Source organism: Syngnathus leptorhynchus, chromosome 4, assembly GCF_054491065.1.
Source record: "Syngnathus leptorhynchus isolate UIUO chromosome 4, UIUO_Slep, whole genome shotgun sequence".
NCBI classification, from domain to species: Eukaryota; Metazoa; Chordata; class Actinopteri; order Syngnathiformes; family Syngnathidae; genus Syngnathus; species Syngnathus leptorhynchus.
In genome coordinates this window covers 9,182,340-9,201,671 of record NC_141198.1, presented here as the reverse complement: position 1 = coordinate 9,201,671, position 19,332 = coordinate 9,182,340, and the positions used below count along the sequence as shown (strand labels likewise).

The following is a 19,332-nucleotide window of genomic DNA, read 5'->3' as shown; positions in this document are numbered from 1 at the left end:
TTGTGTACCAAGGAATGTCAATGAGAAATCCAAAAGCTATTTGTTTGGGTAAATCAAAAAACGAAACACCGTATAATTACTAGAGAAATGAAGATGCAGTACTAATCAGATCTTTATCTGCGGGCACTCATAACTCTGCCTCCATGCTTGTGCCAGGTAACTGAGCCACACAGCGGCATACTACGTATCTGATATCTTAACTTTCTCTGTACACCAACAGGGATCTCATCTTCCCTAATATTAATGAAGGGAAGAGTAAGGCATTGTACAATGATGTACACTGATTTGACTTCTAAGATTGTACTGAGATCAAAGTTTGTGAATTGGTTGTTTTTTGTGCAAATCCAGAGAGTTGAGCAAATGCAATCAAATAAGGAGAGCTTATGAAATGAAGGGATCAAAATATTGCTGTGGTAGGCCTTGATGTATGAAACAATGCTATTTTGGGTTCTGTCCGGCAACATGATTTCTCAGCATTTACAGGATCCATCTGTCTTTTTGTTCTATACCAAAATTGGGCTGTGGATTTAAATTTTTTTTTTTTTTACAATAAATAAAAGTTGCATGCCTCAGAAAAAAGAGGCAAAAAGACATACTGGACATAAATAAAGTCTAAGTGTTCATGTGTGAATATTTATCACAACTTTAATGACATTCCATTCTGAACGGACATGGTTCTCATGCAGACCAGTTGTGGGCGTGGCTCAGGTCCCAGGTGGGGTGGGGTGACTTAGTAAAATGAGGCTCCGTTCAAAATTTTGTTGCAGCCACTGTACTAATTGGTAGGGGGAATCAAATTTGAGGAAGCAAGCAGGAAGGTTGTACTGTATGTAAACAGAGTGGACCCCTGAAAGGTGCAGGTGAGGAGGAGCGGATGACAGCTTGCGGACTGGGGTTAAGGTGAAGGGCAGCGTCACATCTCTTCTTTCACTGCATTATTCAAAAGGACCTATTTGACATTTGACTATAGGCTTGCATCACGGTTGTTTTAACACGCCAGTACAACTTTTCACCTCAATTTTGCACAATATGCAGTATTTTAATATTTGGATCTTGTTGAATCTCGCTCTCCCTGAACTTTGACTTGAAGATTTTAGGTTGCAGAAAAACACCTGTTTGTATAAACTATGCAACTCATTACATGTTACAAACTTGACATGCAAAGACATCATCATCAACATAATCATCAGCATGCAGATGTTGCATGTTTTTATACATCACCCATGATGACTTATTATATCATTTACCATTTTGATTGACATTTGTCTGTTTTAGATCTTGCCCAATTGAATTTTCTTCCTCTGGGCTACTGCTCATCATCTGATGGCCTTTGTATCATTGATGGTTGTCAAGGAGTGGTTCAAACAGGCGCACATTTGTCCACCCCATGTGTGTGTGTGTGTGTGTGTGTGTGTGTGTGTGTGTGTGTGTGTGTGTGGTGGTTTCCTTATTTTGCCTTCACTGCTGGATCAGCCTCCCTCACTCATGGATGGCCAGGAGACACACTCTGAAGCAGACAGAAGAGGAACAACTACATGGGCAAAATACACAATCAATTACTAACACAGAATGCCTCCTAAGAAGAAAAGTGATGCAGCTATTGCTGTTGAAGATGGTGAGATGGTGTTTTAATTTTTACATGTTACAAGCCTCTACCTCTATCATTTGTTTGACTTTTTATTTGTTCCAGTTGGTATGGAGGTGGATGCTGTAGTCGACAGTGGAAGTGAGGGTGAGTCAGTTTTGCGTTCAACTTAAACTTGTCATGTTTCATCTTAATTGCACTTACATGTTCTGATACTGGAGCTGTGTCAAAAATTCAGCCTTCACCATAATAAGAATGCACCTAGGAACTCATTTTGACCTATTGTGTCACTACAAAAGTTAGAAAAATATTGCAAATGACTCTGTTTGATCATGTTAAATAAATAAAGTACCTCTAATGTTTCATCCTTTGACACTCCAACTGGATCTGAGATATAGACTCAAGATTAGATTGTAGAGGCATTTGTCAAGATTTAAAATTTGCAAACATTTTATTATATGATTTAAAAAAGTCTTTCATCATATTTCACTTAGTGTACTGTTGCACTTTTGTTACCGATAATAAATTCTATTTTTTCAGAAGAGGCCAGAAGAAGAATAAAAAACAGAAGAGCTAAACCTCAGCGTAAAGCCAAGCATTTCAGCGATGAAGAGGAAAATGAGGATGAAGAGGATGAGTCACCAAGGAAGAGAGGAAGAAAGAAGAAAGCAGTGCGCCTGGACAGCGATGATGAAGAGGATGATGATAACAAGAGTATGAAAAGAAAAACCTCCAAAGCTTCCAGAAAGAAAGCAGCCAGAGAAGACAGCGAGGATGAGAGCGAGGAGGACGACAAGAGGAAAAAAAGAGGAGGAAAGGCGGTGTCAAAAAAGGACAAAGAGGAGAAGAATAAAGAGAAGAAGGGAAATGCTAAAGGGAAAAGAGGTAATGAGAAAGGTGGTGAGAAGGACAAAAAGAAGAAGGGGAAGTTGAGCAGGTGCAGTATTCTCTGAGAGCCTTTCTCGTTTACACTTGAGAATGTCAATTCTTCATCTTTTCCGAAACTCAGTAGGCCTGATGAATGTCCCGTTGATGATTTGTAGCTGCTGTCATTATTGTAAATGTTACAGCAAGCATTATTCGTTACGTGAGTCTGATTCACACATTCATTCATTATTCACTCCCGCGATCAGGAAAGTGACATGGACCATCTTTTTGATGACAGATGGTGGTAGCATCCCTGGAATTATAACGATTGCCTGTGCTGAGTTCAATTTGTCGACATTTGTCTTTCGTATTTGTCACTGTCGTTGCGAAAAAGTCACGGCACATGACTGCTCTTTCCTTTTATCAGCTCTTCTTCCTCCTCTGACTCTGATGATGAATCTCTGTCTGAGGGAGACATGGCAGCCTTGAAGGAAGAAGTAGAGGAGAAGAAGAAACTCATTGCCACATTAAGGAATAAACCGTGGCGAATGAAGAGGAGACTCGTTTTGCTCAAGTAAAGAATGCAATCCCAAAAAAAAAAACCCTAAGCCTCCTTTTAACTCTCGTATTCTGGCTGCGAATCCAACTTTTTGAAGACTCTCGATGGAGTTATTTTTGTGCATTGCATTCGTATTTGCTCCATGCAAAGACTTTGACGTGCTTCTCTGAAGGCTTACCATCACGTATGTCCCGTACATGTGATGATGACTGTGCATATTAAAACTTGTTTGCTGCTTTAGCCGTTTATTTTCCTTCTCTTGCGGAGCCATCAATGTGCCACAAAGTAATGTACTTCATTGAAGTCAAACGTGGCTTGTGTTTGTAATTGAAGTTCCTCGCAACAAAGTACTTCCTTTTATTCAATCCTAAACACCGTGCTTACATCTTCGGGCCATCCTGTTGATGTGGTGTAGTCTTTAAACCTGTAAGGAGAGTCACAGTTGACACATGGCTGAGAAATTGTAACGTGAGCTTTCCAGTTACGGCTTAAGCTACTGTATATGTTGTTTCTCCAGTTACATTCAATAGAAGGGTTAGTTGTCACATGTTGATACTGTTCATATAAAAGTAGCGGAAACTCTGTTTTTTTCTTCAGCAATATTGATAGTTGTGATTTTTTTTTTTTTTTTAGGAGTACTTTATCCAAATCTGGCACTTGAATTGAATCAATTGCGAGAGTAGTCAACCAATCACGATGAGTGTGAAAGTATAGATGAGTGTAAGTAAGCTTCTGGTAAGGGAACAGGATAGGGGAGCTGTCGTAACTTTTTCATGAACTTGACACAGTTTTGTGATTGGTGTTGCGGTTTCTGACGAGCTACTTGCCAGCTATCACCATGTCCAAACATCATCCATCAGTAACTGATTCCATCCTTCTTATTTCACTTACCGATCTTAACACTAATTGACCGACTGGATTGGTCCTCTGCTGAGTGGCTCCTATACTCATCATCTTTTTTAGTTTCTGATGACTTGACATTTGCACTTGTCCAATAGGGAGGCACAGGAGTTTATTGAAAAGTTTGAAGGAGCTCTCGGGAAAGGAAAAGGAAGGAAAGTGTACGCTTTCAAAGTCATGATGACTAAGGTAATGGGTTTAGTTTGCACATTTCGTTGACATATTAAGCTTTGATGATACAACTGTTGTTGCTTTGAGGTTTGATTATCATTTTTGAATACTTCCCTCTAGAAATTCATCAAGTTCAAACGTGACTTTGAGAACTTCAAAACAGCCTGCATACCCTGGGAGAGGAAGATTAAGGAAGTTGAAAGTTGGTACCAATATGTCATTCTCATTCTGGGTTGTTGCTTCCATAAAATTGTGATTACTGAGTTAAGAATCTGCTGACAGGTCACTTTGGCTCCTCTGTGGCATCTTACTTTATATTTTTGAGGTGGATGTATGGCCTGAACTTGGTCCTATTTGGATTCATGTTTGGCCTGGTGGTCCTGCCTGAGGTAAAGCAGTTTCAATTCTTTTATATGAGACAAAGCTGATATTTTAGATGCTATCAAGTTGCCCCTGTCTGACAGACTTTATCATGTGTATTAGATTCTCATGGGTCTACCATATGGCTCCATTCCCAGGAAAACTGTACCTCGAGAGGAGCAGGCAAAAGCTATGGACTTCTCTGTGCTCTTCGATTTTGGTGTGAGAATCTGAGTTCAATTGATCTACTGCCCTTATTCAACCTTTAGACAATCGACAAATCAAAATGCGATCAAGTTAGCATTTATGTGTGTTTTTGGCACACTCCATAGATGAAGGTACCCATACCTCTTAATCACACACTTATTTAATCAACCAGGAGAAGACAACCAGCCCATGTTCTTACATCTTCTAATAATATTCTGCACTTATAATGTTTGAATATTTGCCCCCCTTGTTTTGTCCATACATTAACGTTTGTCCGTGTTTCTCTGTGTTTCCTTTAATCATCCCAAAAGGGCTACTGCAAATATTCATTTTTATTCTACGGATTCTATGACAGTAAGCGAACCATCGGTGTGCTGCAATTTAGACTTCCCCTGTCATACTTGCTGGTTGGCGTCGGAATCTTCGGATACAGCTTGATGGTTGTCATCCGAACGTAGGAGACACACACACGAAAACAAACACTCTTAGGTAGATTTCAAATAGTTGGTCAAATTGACTTTTGATTTCTCTACAGGATGGCACGTAACTCAAACGAAGGAGGCGACGGTGCTGAAGAGGGAGAATTCACCTTCAGCTGGAAGATGTTCACCAGCTGGGACTACCTGATTGGAAACCCAGAGACAGCAGATAATAAGTATGCCTCTATTACAACCAGCTTCAAGGTGAGAGCACAATGAGAAAATATAAAAACACTATTGAAGTTAGATCATGGGATATTTTTCTTTTTGTATTCGATCAAAGTAAAAATAAAGCATCGATAGGGGAATTGACCACTTTTGACACATAACTTGCAATGTCGTGGTATCTGAGGTAATTTTGTTTTAATGTAACCTGTAGGAATCCATTGTAGATGAACAGGAGAACCAGAAGGATGAGAACATCCACCTGCGTCGCTTCCTCAGGGTCCTTGCCAATGTTCTCATCCTGTGCAGCCTTGGAGGCAGTGGTTACCTCATTTACTTTGTGGTGAAGCGCTCTCAGGAATTTGCTGACATGGATAATGATGAACTCTCCTGGTTTGAAAAGAATGAGGCAGGTTACATTTCTGATTTCTACATTTATGCAGCATTGAAATATGTGATCAAAAAGGGACTTTCAACCATCCATTAGGTGGAGTTTGTGATGTCTTTGCTGGGCTTGGTGTGCCCTCCTCTTTTTGAAACCATCGCTGAACTAGAGGACTATCACCCCCGAATTGCTCTCAAGTGGCAACTGGGACGCATCTTTGCACTTTTCCTGGGAAACCTTTACACCTTCCTTTTTGCACTTTTTGATGAGGTCACTGCAAAGGTAAGGCTAATGTAGCAGTATTTGTGTACATAAAGGTCCTGATTTTCTTTCACACATGAAACAACATAAGGCTAACACTTTTTCCACAAAAAGTGGCTTTGCTACAATAAATAGTACCTCATTTTCCCCACCCAGTAAAAAACAAAATAAAAAAAACAAACAAAAAAGTTGTGCCGCCAGCTAACTGTTACTATGACTAATTCCACCACTTGTTACAATATTATCTCATTACAACAACTGGTAAATGGATAAAATAAAATAAAATAAAATAAACACGCACACACACATACACACTCATCTCAAGTACGTGTACTTATTTTACACAGTCAGTTATATTAAAGCTGAAATTCTGATCAATTATTCTGAGGTAAGGTCTGACCATTTATGTGTGTCACAGTTGGAGAATGAGAAGGCCATCAAGAACGCCACTGAGTGGGCTCTAAATGAGTATCATAGCAACTACAGTAGCTTGTACAACACCACAGATGTGCCTCCTCCCAATGTCCACCCTGCCGACGTCATCAGGGGACCCTGCTGGGAGACTGCAGTTGGCATTGTCAGTAATTGTAGAAGAATGATTCTACTGTTGACCTCATACCAACACTTTTATCGTCTCTTTATTGTCATACTTTCTTTTGTTTTGCAGGAATTTGTGAAGCTGATTGTGTCTGACATGCAAGTGAATTACTTGACAATCCTGATTGGAGACTTTGTGAGAGCTGTTGTTGTCCGTTTTCTCAACTACTGTTGGTGCTGGGACCTGGAGGCTGGATTTGTGAGTGCTCACAATGTGTGTCAGCATCCCCTTTGTGAGGTAGTGAGATTTTTGGTATTCCCAAGGAGTCATCATAGCCCCCAATTGTTATCGATTATTTTTCCTCTCGTACACATGCAGCAGAAAGGGTTCTTCATGCTAATCGTCTACCGTATTATTGAGTACATCACAGAGTACTCAATAATACGGTCAAGTTAACTTGATACCTTCCAAGACAGATGATCCCAAGCAGTGAGTGAAATATTACACTGCACTGCAAACGTAATTACAGGAAGCAAGATACATGATTACAGATGCACAGGGAGAACAGAAATCCATAAATGTTTTAAAAATATATTGAAACACTTGTTATTTGTTTACTCTAGCCTTCATACGGTGAGTTTGACATCAGTGGGAATGTGCTGGGCCTCATTTTCAATCAAGGAATGATATGGTGAGTTTAGAATGTTTACTAACATAACATGAGATCATCCTGAAGATACTTTGCTTTTCCTGCAGGATGGGTGCATTCTATGCTCCGGGGCTGGTGGGTCTGAACGTATTGCGTCTCCTGTGCTCGATGTACTATCAGTGTTGGGCTGTGATGGCCTGTAATGTTCCTCATGAACGAGTCTTCAAGGCCTCGCGCTCCAACAACTTCTACATGGGTCTGCTGCTGCTTGTGCTCTTTCTCAGCCTGCTGCCAGTGGTCTACACGATAATGACTTTGCCTCCATCATTTGACTGTGGGCCATTTAGGTCAGTGATGGACAGTTTACAGTACTGGTTGAAATGACTATTCATTGAAAGGTTAAAGCTACAAAACAGAAAATGTCTTTTATTTGATCATTTTATTTAACTTGCAGTGGCCAAGAGAAGATGTATGATGTAGTCATGGAGACAATAGAACAGGATCTTCCTTCCTTCATTGGGAACATATTCGTCTATGCCACCAACCCTGGACTTATCATGCCCGCTGTACTTCTCATGGTGTAAGATAAAATGAAAAGTAGCATCACAAATTAGGTCACGTTTTATGTTCATGATGAGCAATATTATGCAAAGACTACTAGGTGCAATGCATATTCCGTTAATCTAAACCTCAAGGTGAGTTGCTTTTTAGTTTTGATTTGTCATGCGACTGGCTGGCAACCAGTCGGTGTATCTTAACTTGGCCCAGTTAGCTATGAAAGAATCCATCTCACCTGCAAGCCTAATGGAGAAAACAGATAGGTGGACAACTAAACCTTGTGGAGGGATAGAACAAAAAACAGCCTGCAAATCATTACTGCGTTGTGTGTGCTTTTAATGTACATTTGTTCACAGGACTCCTACTTAGACTTACACACTCTATTAAAATCAAATAAATAAGATAGGCCACCATATTAGACCGATGTGCAATGGTTCATTTATTTGACTCATTTCACTCTTTGCAACAGGCTGGCCATCTATTATCTGAATGCCGTGTCAAAAGGATATCAACAAGCAAACATAGACCTTAAGAAGAAGATGCAAATGGCAAGTATTAGCATTTATTTTCTCAACACATTTAAGTTTGTTAATTTCCAGCTGAAATGACAAAATAACAATTGGGTCAACCCATCAGGCTCGAGATGAGGAGAAGAATCGCAGGAACAACAAAGACAGCACTAATCAAGTCATGAAAGATTTGGAAGACTTGCTGCCAGACAAATCTTTAATACCACTGACGACTGAGGAAGAGTTTCCGCCACCTGGTATAGTACATGTACACACCATACACACCATCAAATATTTTTCATCTGCGTGTCCTCCTACATTTCCGATTTGCACTCGCCATGATTCTTTTCAGAAGTTGTCACTGAGAAGGGAAGCAAGTCTCAGAAAATGAAGCCAGGTTCAGCAGTCAATGGGAAAGGGGTTAACCTACAAAAAGATGTGTCATTGGCTGCTTCCAATCCCAGGGGCGTGGTGACCCGGGCCCCTGGCCCGAGAAGTCGACCTCCTGGAAATGCTCGGGGGCCTCAACCTGGGCAAGGCAGGGGGAGAGGCCGAGGCAGGCCTCTAAGACAATAGTTTTGCTGACAGTGCACGTGATCTTGGATGCAAAGACTGGCACATCTTGATTTGCGTGCAGGTCAAAGCCTCCTTTATTGTGCATTCAAGTGGACCGACAGCATTTTCTTTTCAAACACTTTGTTTTTATAATCATCTTCATTATATTTTTAAAATCACCCTCTTTGACCGCTGCACAGCATTTGGGAGGGGAGGGCGGCGTTCACACACGGATATGAACAATCAGGTTGGAAGGCAGTTTCCACAATGGTGATCTCTTATCGCCTTGGACAACATTACATCATCCCTACACCATCCCGCCCTGGAAGGTCTGCTAGCTGTTCTGTATAAATGGACATTGACCAATTGACCACTTTGATTTTCTGCATGGGTTCCAACGAGACTATTGCTGTTCCAGCAGTGTGTGGACCTCTTGACCAGTGATTTAAAAGAGAATGGTAGCAGCCTGTTCCATTGGCTGGGAGGCTTGTTCGCTGTGTTCATCCCCACAAAAGCTAGTTTCAAACTGTGCTCGTCTCTGAAAATACCCCCCCCTTCCAAAAAAAAAAAAACCTCCATCAGAGTGCACAATTAGACTTTGCATTAAACTTGTGCTCAGCCCCAAAAGTAGATCCCTGGGAGTCGAAATCCAAGTCTATTGAGAGACGAACACACTTCTTATTAGAAATGGAGGCGAATTGTATCACATAGATTTCGATATTTAAAAATTCCATCGACAGAGCAAGAAACAGATATCCCTTGTTTTAACATGTATTGGCATACGTATGCTTTGATTTCATTTGGAAATCTGTGTAAATAGTATTTGTATTTCTATTTTTTTATATTAAATCTATTAAACTATGTATTTCTGACACAAATAAAGTTTCTTCTTACTTCTATATATTACATCCCCAAATGCAGATCCTCTTTGAACCCAGGTACTTTTGTTTTTTGAAACAGAAAGGCAATTAAAAATATATAAAATTTCTTACTGCGATACACACTTTAGACCAAAAGAGGACACTCAAGTTTGCTCCAAGACTGAAACACAAGCACCTCCCAATTCGGACTCATTCACTCCTCCTCCTGACCCGCCCAACTGTACAAGTATAAAGAATGCTTTCAGCTGTGCACTTCTGTAGGCTGCAAAAGCTGGAATAAACACAAACATATGTGACACGTTTCCCCCCCCCCCCCCCCCCAGACAGGCAAAATAGTTGAGTTTGTAAAACACTCTTCACTTTTCCTCTCTCTTTGATTGCCTCTTGGAAGATGTCCAGGATTCCTCTCAGATTTCAGTTAGTGATATTTGATCCTCCGAACACACCATCCCATTAATGTTTGCATTTTGATTTGCTTGTGCACTTAGATGATTTACAAGCACTTATCCCACTCCTACACCGCGTCTTCCTCTAATATACTTATTTTTTGCCCTTGCTCGCTGCACTATTTAATTTTTATACACTACACATACATGGAAACTATTCCAAATACGCATACTGACATGAAATCAGCACCCTGATCAGATGCCGCACAGGACCACACTAGCAGCATCAGGGTGGCCATGTGAGTATGACTAAGAACACAAGTCTCCATTGTTTGCAAGTACTGAACACAGCTCATAACAACCTGTAAAAATGAATTCATTCACTCTTTTTCATATAGTACACTCTAATGTGCTCATTTCCACTACTGTTTAATTATTCTTGTAGAAAATATGATATTATTATATTATGATATGGCATGCCGTGTACATACCTTGGTCTTCAGTAGGGACTTTGACTTAATCCACGTCTCAGCAGTAGTATACTATCACTTTGCAATTATAGAACCCATCAACAAAAAGATAACACAGCACATGACAATAACACTTTGAGTACATGAATTGGAGCAGTTCAGAACCAATGGCAAAAAAAATATTGACATAAAATACATCAACCCTCATCACCATACCAATTATTAGATGTCATTTTTTGTAGATAGCTACAGACATGTTTTGTTTATGCAGTCAATATTTTAAATGTGACAGCCATTGGAACAAATAGACACATTCCAATGGCTAAAGTTTGATTTATTTGAATTGGCTAACACAAAAACAGTTTTAAAGTGTATGGTGTGTGATTATTTTACAGTTGAAGTATATACGATGGTGGACAATTATTAGACATTATACTGTAGATGCAATACATCCAGTCTGTCTGTTTATTTGTATCTTTTGAAAGGCTCCCACGATTGCGGCTTATCTTATTTATCATAGTGATTATTGCCATTCAATGTCATCAATCTCTTTCATCATTGTAACATTTCTTTTCCTCTCCCTCCTCATTTGTTCCTCAATCGTCGTCATGGTGTTATTTTCTTTCCAAAGCACCTTTCAAAGGAGACACAGAGATTCATAGAGCGTATCATTTCTATTTTCATTCATCTCACATTCTCTCTGGGCTCACGAGTTAAATTGAAATGATGATTATGAGTGTGCATATCTGACCTGCTGTGTTCTTTTGTCTCTGGTCTACTTGATATGAGCTCTCATCCATGAACTGTGGAACCCTTCCAGGTAGATCCAGGTCGTGTGTTGTCGCTGGGGGCATTCCGAGCTTTGGGAAAACTGTGGGCTCCTCTGGGCAGGTACATGGGTTGTTTCTCTCCCAGGCACCTTAGAAAATGATGTAAATATAAAATATGTTTATTAAGAGAAGCAGAAAATGCACAGAATGTAGATGATTTGAATGGAGGTTATTGAATTACATTGTATCCGGACATTGTTTCATTGATTTTTAAAATCAAACAGGGGCAGAGTTATGATCCTTTCATGTGGAAACAAACCATGACTCATGCATAAACTGAAAGTACATACTATTTTTGCATTTGTTGCACATTTCACTCGGTATAAGTCTATGTTAACAATCATGGTTTCTATTATTTAGAAAGGAGGCAGGCAGCCAATTATCACGCTACGCATGTACAAATTGGGGAGTACCTAATTGTATTTCTATCCCCAGGGACTGAAAATGTTTTGTTTTGATGATTTTCTTTCAAAGATGTTAAAGTCTGTGTGGGATTTTCAGTCCCGTTTATGATGGAGGTCACTGGGTTGAGAGATGGCCTGGCTTGATCAAAATCTATGATGTAGTTTGATGGAGTTAAACTTGACCACCTTTAACAAATTCTTCCACCTGATTATGAATTTATTTTACAAGAAGTGTACCAAGGCTTTACAATAGCTTCCTAAAATGCCCTTTTTAACATATATAAATATACACAAATTAATTTCCATCATACAACAACATATTAGGTTTGTGCTAATTTGCTTCTGGTTGGCTGGTAATTTACTCACATTTCTTGCCTGCAGGGGCCACAGAGCGATGTCGCCCTACTTTCTTTCCCAGAAAGGTCAATGTGAAGGACCCAGTGTCGGCTCCAGAAGAGTTTACATACATTTTGCAGTAAGCAGTAAACAGTAACTCTAGCAACTGAGTCTAAACAAAATATACATACAGTTATTTTTGTACATATTGCATAATATACATCCACAGCATTTTTCAAAAGTCTTCTGCCTCGATTCAAATACTCAGAATAGTCATGTATCTTCAAAATGAATCGATTACCTGTTCTCGATCCAGATCCGAGAAGATCCTTTATGCGCTTCAGTTTGGAACCTGTGTACCGAGCATGAGAACAAACAAGATTTGATCGGCTTCTCCGAGCGGAGAATCAAACTCTCCACTGTCTTTAAATATTCAAAAGCTTTGCAGATGGAGTTCCAATTTGTAGTGGCCTAAAGCACACAAAGTGTGCTGGTAAAAGGACGCCCCAAATAGTCCTCAGGTTACCCGTCATGGGTAAGATAGCAGTGCCAGCTCACTCTCAAGCATTGTTGTGATATATGATAATATGACTGCATAATCATCATCATCCATTAATGCTTTGATGATACTGCACTACGTGTGGGAGATTTGCAGAGTAAGCCCAGAGTTATTTCATTAGTTGGCAATTATCCAATGTTTTTTATTTTTTCTTAACGTATACAGTAAAGGAGTCTAATGTTGTCAGTTGACATCGTGATGACCCTGGAAGGATACAGTCATCAGTATGTGTTCATCAGTGTTGAGTTAATCTCGTTTGTTAGGACATCATGCCTCTCCTTAATGTGTTGCAATGATGACATGCCGCGCCTGGAGAAAAATTCATTACAACATATCGACGTTTGTTGGTCTTTGTGACTGTCAGCACAAAGCTGCGATACGGCAAATCATCTGATGTTGTGTTTTACAAAACGCATAATTGCCGAAATCAGCGAGTCGCACCCAAATCAGCTAGTAGTGAGAAGTTAGTTTAGTAGTTTATGAGAAAACTGTCAGAAAGTTACACAATAACTTTTGCATGATGTGTTTCCCATCAACACATATTATGATTACATTGAGTGTTTAATGTAATGAGACCAAATTCTACAATGTATAAAAAAAGTGTAATTTCACAAAGATAATAGTGCATTTTGTGTGTATTTTGAGACTTTAACGGAATAATCTTGTTCTGATAAATGACAGGGGGATCATTAAAAACCACTCAGTATGATTTAGTGCTGTCCTAAACAAATGGGAGCCATTTGACATCCTTGTTATGTTTACTGATATCTTTGGCCTAGTAAGACAATTCACTTTAGTGAGGATCAAGAGCATAGAAACTACCACTACTATGTATATATCTATGTACTATATCAATATCTTTATGTATTTCTATTTTTTGAAAGGAAAATAATCACATTTGTTTAACATTATAAACATTTTTATTTGATCTATTTCATAATAATACCTAAATACAAAGAGTGCATTGAATAAAAGCACAAACAGTTTAAGGAGGAGGTCACCATTTCATTTGAGTTTTTTTTTTTTTTCAGCTCAAGGATGGGAAGCAGGCGGTGGTTAAAGTCCAACTAAGGAGGGGAGTATGGGCCGGGCTGGGTTCTAGGTGGAGTTTGTCATGAGTATAAATGAACTCCCTCTACCCGACTACCGCCCCTGCAAAGATCACTCCCACGTAAACGTCTCTCCAGCCTCACGGTAAGTCTTGTTGTTAAAATAAACAATCTCAAGAATGCTGTCGCGCTTCTCTCTGTGACATTTAAACGCGCATATGCTTTAAGCTTGCTGTACTGGATGAAAGTTCTCTCTTCCGCGGCATTGAAGTACAATTCATGTGGGTGTGGCCGGAAATGTTTGTTCACCGTTACGCATATAGAAGCAATAGAAAATGGTTGAGATTACGCAGGTAAATAATGCACGATATTGTCTGATATATGCAAACACTGCTCACGAGATACATCCGTGTTAGTGATCATCGTGGGTGTGGCCAAGCAGGCAGCCTCCGCATGCTTGCCATTATGGAAAACCACAAAAACCAGCTGTCGCTATATGATCATAGTTTAGGAAGGCAGTTTTTAAAAAAAATGCAATTCCATTATTGCCTCTCAATGCATTTTTTTTGTTTTTTGTTCCTCAAATATATTTACACCTTCCTATGTCTTCATCTGACAGTGTCCTTCAGCCAGCCCCACCATGTCTTTCATCAAGGAGTTCATGATGCAGACAGTTTATCTGGGCATGCCCGATGAGTCAGTAAGTTCCAGTTGCTAAGGCCAACCACTATGTTTGTTCCCTTTTTTCTCTTCCTGTGGTATGCTGGGTGGAAAGTTTTCCTGGCAGGGTTTGGAGAAAAGGAAAGAGGAGGGAACATAAAAAGATAGCAAAGAGAAGAGCGAATGAGTGTTAAGTTTAAAAGTTTAGAAACAGAAGAGGGGTAGGGCTGAGGCAGTATGCATGACTATTACGTAAGACAAAAGGAGTATGGCGAATGGAGATTCTTTTTACACGTCAAAACTCAGTAAAAGCAGTATTTCTTTGTCTTGTGTGACTCAACGAAACAGGAATTTGAGCCCCTCCCTATCTTAACTCTTCTTGCTCACCAATCCTCTGCTTCAAGGGTTGCACAAGATTGTTCTGCATCATTGTCTTGTGTTAAGTTCTTGTTCAGTACAAGGATGTTCACGACCTAACTTATTCACCATGTTAAAAGGCTTGTTTGTGGCCTTTGTTTGCATGAAGGTTAAGGACTATAGGGATTTGCACAACTCTTGTTGAGGATGAGCATAACAGTATGTCATAGTTTCAATGTTTTGTTATTGTTCATTGACTTAATAAATTAACTTGCTTGGAAAGATGGGGCATAAAATGAGACCAGGTGAAAGAATAGAGAAAAGGCAGTCATGCACACAATGGTGTGATGATATGTCAATATTTACCAAACACTAGCACTAAAGACTAATCTGCGTTATCTCTCAGGTCCTGAAGAACGAAGGGACGGTGAAGGTTTCACCAAATTTCAGCGCCAGTGGTGATGCAGCTGTCTTGGACCAAGCCATCAAGGCAAAAGGTGATATTAAAATGCATAAAAACTCTGAGGAAGGCTTGCCAACTTCTCAATTGTGACACAATGGGGGAAACAGGAGTCGCTCCCTGTAACTTAGCACCCCCTGGTGGTAGCACTCACAAGTACATCTCTGCCTGAGCCAACAGCTCTTTTCTGCCATTTTCTTATTTTTTTAAGAGTTTTAATACATATCTGTGGCACTTGCACGCATTATAGCATAGATTATGGGTCGATTTCACATTGTCATTTCATGCAGGTGTGGATGAGAACACTATCATTGAAATACTGGTGAAGAGGAACAATGAGCAGAGGCAACAGATTAAAGAAGCTTACCAGAACTCCAGTGGGAAGGTAGGAAAGGGTATTCACAACTCGTATGTAAAAAATAAAATAAAATAAAATGTAGCTCTTGGAATGACTCCATAAATTCAGTGAAAAATCTAATCAAATAACTAAAAAAATAATTTGAGCATTGCTAATGTGTAAATTCAGATATTGCCCAAAATATCGGTTTAACTAAAACAAATGTGGTATTAAAGAAAATATTTTGGGCCGAATTGTGAACATTATAGGCAGACAGATGGCAATGCATGACATACAGTAGTTCTTTTTAGGCAAACATGTATTGAATGGCCAGGGGCATGCCTCGTCTGTCCGCGACTCGCACGCCATTGTGTCCTGTGTTATCTTTGCAATACTTCACGTAAATAAGTCACTTTTAAATCACTCCTTCTGCGTGTGGCTGCAGAGACTGTGTGGCAGTCAAGTGGCTGCCTGGCTCAATACGATTGGTGAAATGGAGTCAGACGTCATTAGTGGTTACATTGAATTGGTGAAACCGAGTCATGTGACAGAGCCTCAGGCAAAAGTCTCTCTGGCAAACTGAACAAAAAAAAACCCCTCAGATTGTGTAAGAGTTAATAGATAAATAAAGTAGCAAATGTAATGCAGTCTAACTGATTAAAAGTAGAGTTTCTCCTTTACAAAAATACTTTAATAAAAAAAAGTATGTTTTCCGACATGTGCAATTTATCCTGAAAATCATTCAGTGTTTTAATAACCCACTCTGTTTATGCAAATTACTTTACATAATGTAAAATCATCCTCAATATTTCGGTGTTGTATTATTCCTTTAAAGCCTCTGGAGGTAGCACTGAAGAAGGCGTTAAAGGGAGATTTGGAGGATGTGGTCATGGCTCTGCTGAAAACACCGGCCCAGTATGATGCCCAGCAGCTGAAACTGGCCATGAAGGTACATGTGCACTCATTGTACCCTTCCCTTCCTCTCATGCTCATGAGCCAAAGGGAACTGCTGTTGTTGCACTTTAGAGGTCAACACTGATTTAAGTTTGTAGCTCACAGTCATTTGTTGTAGCGCTCCGCCCATTTCCATGTATTCTTTTTGGCTTTTCCCATTGGGCTAGTAAAAGGTGTTATGAAAGGCTGCTCATGATAGAGCACTGAATTAACCCTTATCTATTTGATTCACCATCTCAGGGTTTGGGAACAGATGAAGATACCCTTGTTGAGATTTTGGCCTCTCGAACCAATACGGAGATTTTGAATATAAAGAAGGCCTACAAAGAAGGTGTGTGCATCCCAATGCCAAGCGGGAATCTTGTATTGCATCCAGAAAGATCTGTGTAAAAGTATCAGGCCACCACAGTTTGTTGTTGTACGGTTATTATTATTTCTTTTTTCATAGCGGTCATTTTGACATTTCTACTAAATCTAAAACATTGAATGATTTTTTTTTTTATTAGTTTCAAATATGTAAACAATAAATCAAAGTGAAAGTCATGTAAATTATGACTTTGCATTAGAGTTGGTACAAACAAAATACAACACTATAAAGCACATAAAGAGCAAAGGTGTGAGTTTACATACCTGAAAAGGAGTGGGAATAAGTAGGACTTCAACATTAATGTAAATAGTAAGCCTGCTACAAAAACAACTGTAACAAAACAAACAAAAGCACTGTAACATATAGGTGATGTTGAAATACAAGACATGCTTGAAATGTTTGTGTTATGGCTGTTAAGAATACAAAAAGGACCTGGAGGAAGATGTCAGATCTGACACAAGCGGAGACTTCAGGAATGCACTGATGTCACTCTGCAAGGTACAGTGTGTGTGTGTGATTCCATGTGAGCCCAGTCTTTATTTTCTTACAGGATGTTTGAGGCGGATTTTGTTCACTCTGTCTTTCACGGCTGCAGAGTTTTAGCTTAAGGCAACATAGCACTCCCACATTGTGGCTGCCACAATGTCAGGGGTTCTTAAAATAAATCCATCACATGCAAATATTTACATAACGTTAGGATAGCCATTATGAATTTAAACTTTATTTTTATAATCCAAGTTTTAGGTTTCAAAAAGAATCACCATAACACTTGAGTCATCCTTTATATGTTGCTCCTTTCTGTGTAAAGGCATCACTGTTTTATTAATATTTTTCATTTCAGGCCAATAAAATCTATAAAACAAGGACATGATTTATGAAAAACACAAAAACACATAGCACACTTATTCTGTGAGCACACAGGAAATGAATTGTAAACATTGTACACAATACAAATACAGGATCTGGGTAGGGACATCATCCTCCTGAAGGTATTAGCCCAAAATCATCTTGCATAACAATGTCTCCTTGTAAGATTGCCAGAGGTGGGACCGATTCAGAATGTGACAAACACTTTTCCATCTTGGGTAATAATACATGTATTTCAAACATTTACATCATCACATCCACCACCATTGATAACCATAATGGGGAAATTTTACCCAGAAAAAGCATTGATTAAACTATGTGACACTATCTTATCCTTGTTAGTGTATTTTGACACTTTAGTTTGAAGAATGATGATCTCCATAATGTTTCTCTCACAGGCCAACCGCACGGAGGGAGTGTGTGAACAGCTGATCGACAGCGATGCCAGGTCTCTGTATGAAGCTGGAGAGGGAATGAAAGGCAAAGACAGCTCCATTTTCATTGAAATCCTTACTGTCAGGAGTGCCCCTCATCTCCGTGAAGGTCAGCCAGCTCGTTGCCCTCCCCTGCAGTGTCTGTCCTTTTAGCGCATGCCTCACATGACTCCTCCCTCTTATTTTTCAGTATTTCAGAGGTACTCAAAGTACAGTAAAGTGGATGTGGCCAAAGCAATTGACCTGGAGATGAAGGGTGACATTGAGAATTGCCTCACAACATTAGGTAAAGAAAAAATCCCATGCTTTAAAGCTCATCGCCCCGAAAACACATTGGTCATAAATATAATGTAAAGTACATTTGGTCCATTTGAATCATTCTAGTGAAGTGTGCTGGGAGCAGGCCTGCTTTCTTTGCGGAGAAGCTCAACTTGGCCATGAAGGTATTGTATGCACGGAATATGATCATACAGGGGATTTTGTACCGTCTGCTCAGGCTCTTTTGTCTTTTAAGGGTTCTGGAACCCGCAAAAACATCCTTACCCGTATTATGGTGAGCCGTTCTGAAAAAGATTTGAAACTAATCAAGGCTGAGTACAAGAAGAAATATGGCAAGACACTCTATCAGGATATTTTGGTGAGAAACAGAGTAGAGTTCTTCTACATGTCACCTATACATTGTTACCAGATAATCCAGAAGTTATAAAAATAAAACCCTGGTTTCTTTTTCTTCCAGGATGATACTAAAGGAGACTATGAGAAGATTCTGCTGGCTCTCTGTGGGAGTGAGAACTGATTTCTCAGCTACTGACTGAGCTCTCATATAGTCGCTGACAAGGCCATTTAACTAAAGGCTCGCCTCCAAATCCAGCTGTGTAAAATGAAATTAAAACAAATATTAACATCGATGAGAAAACACTTACTATTCCATCTCAGCATTGGCTTAGCAGATACAATATGATCCCTTTAAGAAATTAATTCTACTCACCATGGATAGGAGTTTGCCAAAACATGTGTTGACTGACATAATAGGTGCTTGAAAGAAAGGAGATCAGTTAATGCAACACTGCAACTGAAATATCTTCCTCACGTGACAACTATACTGTATAACTGTGCAACCGAAGGAGCTTCTGCAAATAAAAGCATTTTTTTTTTTTCTGTGGTCTGTCAACTTTTAAATGTCACTTCAACTTTGAGTCACACAGTCGATACTATACATTTCCAGACAAAAAT

At 39.5% G+C, this 19,332-nt stretch overlaps 2 protein-coding genes across 2 annotated transcripts; both read left to right on the top strand.

Annotated features, from left to right (window-relative positions):
• The first annotated feature begins 1,569 nt into the window (after positions 1 to 1,569).
• Positions 1,570 to 8,997, top strand: tmc2b (transmembrane channel-like 2b). Its single transcript, XM_085910149.1, has 20 exons — positions 1,570 to 1,615; positions 1,691 to 1,732; positions 2,126 to 2,522; positions 2,880 to 3,026; positions 4,010 to 4,100; positions 4,203 to 4,284; positions 4,365 to 4,471; positions 4,566 to 4,664; positions 4,961 to 5,103; positions 5,185 to 5,332; positions 5,508 to 5,702; positions 5,781 to 5,960; positions 6,358 to 6,516; positions 6,607 to 6,735; positions 7,101 to 7,168; positions 7,234 to 7,473; positions 7,581 to 7,706; positions 8,154 to 8,232; positions 8,321 to 8,450; positions 8,546 to 8,997. The coding sequence occupies exons 1-20, from the start codon at positions 1,570 to 1,572 to the stop codon at positions 8,767 to 8,769; spliced, it is 2,832 nt and encodes a 943-aa protein (XP_085766275.1). The 3' UTR covers positions 8,770 to 8,997.
• A 4,667-nt stretch (positions 8,998 to 13,664) lies between these two features.
• anxa1a (annexin A1a) lies at positions 13,665 to 19,253 on the top strand. Its single transcript, XM_085909502.1, has 12 exons — positions 13,665 to 13,808; positions 14,283 to 14,363; positions 15,087 to 15,177; positions 15,431 to 15,525; positions 16,313 to 16,426; positions 16,672 to 16,762; positions 17,217 to 17,296; positions 18,064 to 18,208; positions 18,290 to 18,385; positions 18,484 to 18,542; positions 18,614 to 18,736; positions 18,836 to 19,253. Exons 2-12 carry the CDS (start codon positions 14,304 to 14,306, stop codon positions 18,893 to 18,895), a joined length of 1,014 nt encoding a protein of 337 aa, XP_085765628.1. The 5' UTR covers positions 13,665 to 13,808; positions 14,283 to 14,303; the 3' UTR covers positions 18,896 to 19,253.
• The last annotated feature ends 79 nt before the right edge of the window (positions 19,254 to 19,332 follow it).

What these genes read in the sequence shown, in the direction of transcription:
- tmc2b (XM_085910149.1), top strand. Translation starts at nt 1,570, where the DNA reads ATGCCTCCTAAGAAGAAAAGTGATGCAGCTATTGCTGTTGAAGATG. An exon ending in AGCTATTGCTGTTGAAGATG is followed by an intron (nt 1,616 to 1,690) that starts GTGAGATGGTGT and finishes TATTTGTTCCAG; the next exon opens with TTGGTATGGAGGTGGATGCT. An exon ending in AGTCGACAGTGGAAGTGAGG is followed by an intron (nt 1,733 to 2,125) that starts GTGAGTCAGTTT and finishes CTATTTTTTCAG; the next exon opens with AAGAGGCCAGAAGAAGAATA.
- anxa1a (XM_085909502.1), top strand. Translation starts at nt 14,304, where the DNA reads ATGTCTTTCATCAAGGAGTTCATGATGCAGACAGTTTATCTGGGCATG. An exon ending in AAAGAAGGCCTACAAAGAAG is followed by an intron (nt 16,763 to 17,216) that starts GTGTGTGCATCC and finishes ATGGCTGTTAAG; the next exon opens with AATACAAAAAGGACCTGGAG. An exon ending in TGCCCCTCATCTCCGTGAAG is followed by an intron (nt 18,209 to 18,289) that starts GTCAGCCAGCTC and finishes CTTATTTTTCAG; the next exon opens with TATTTCAGAGGTACTCAAAG.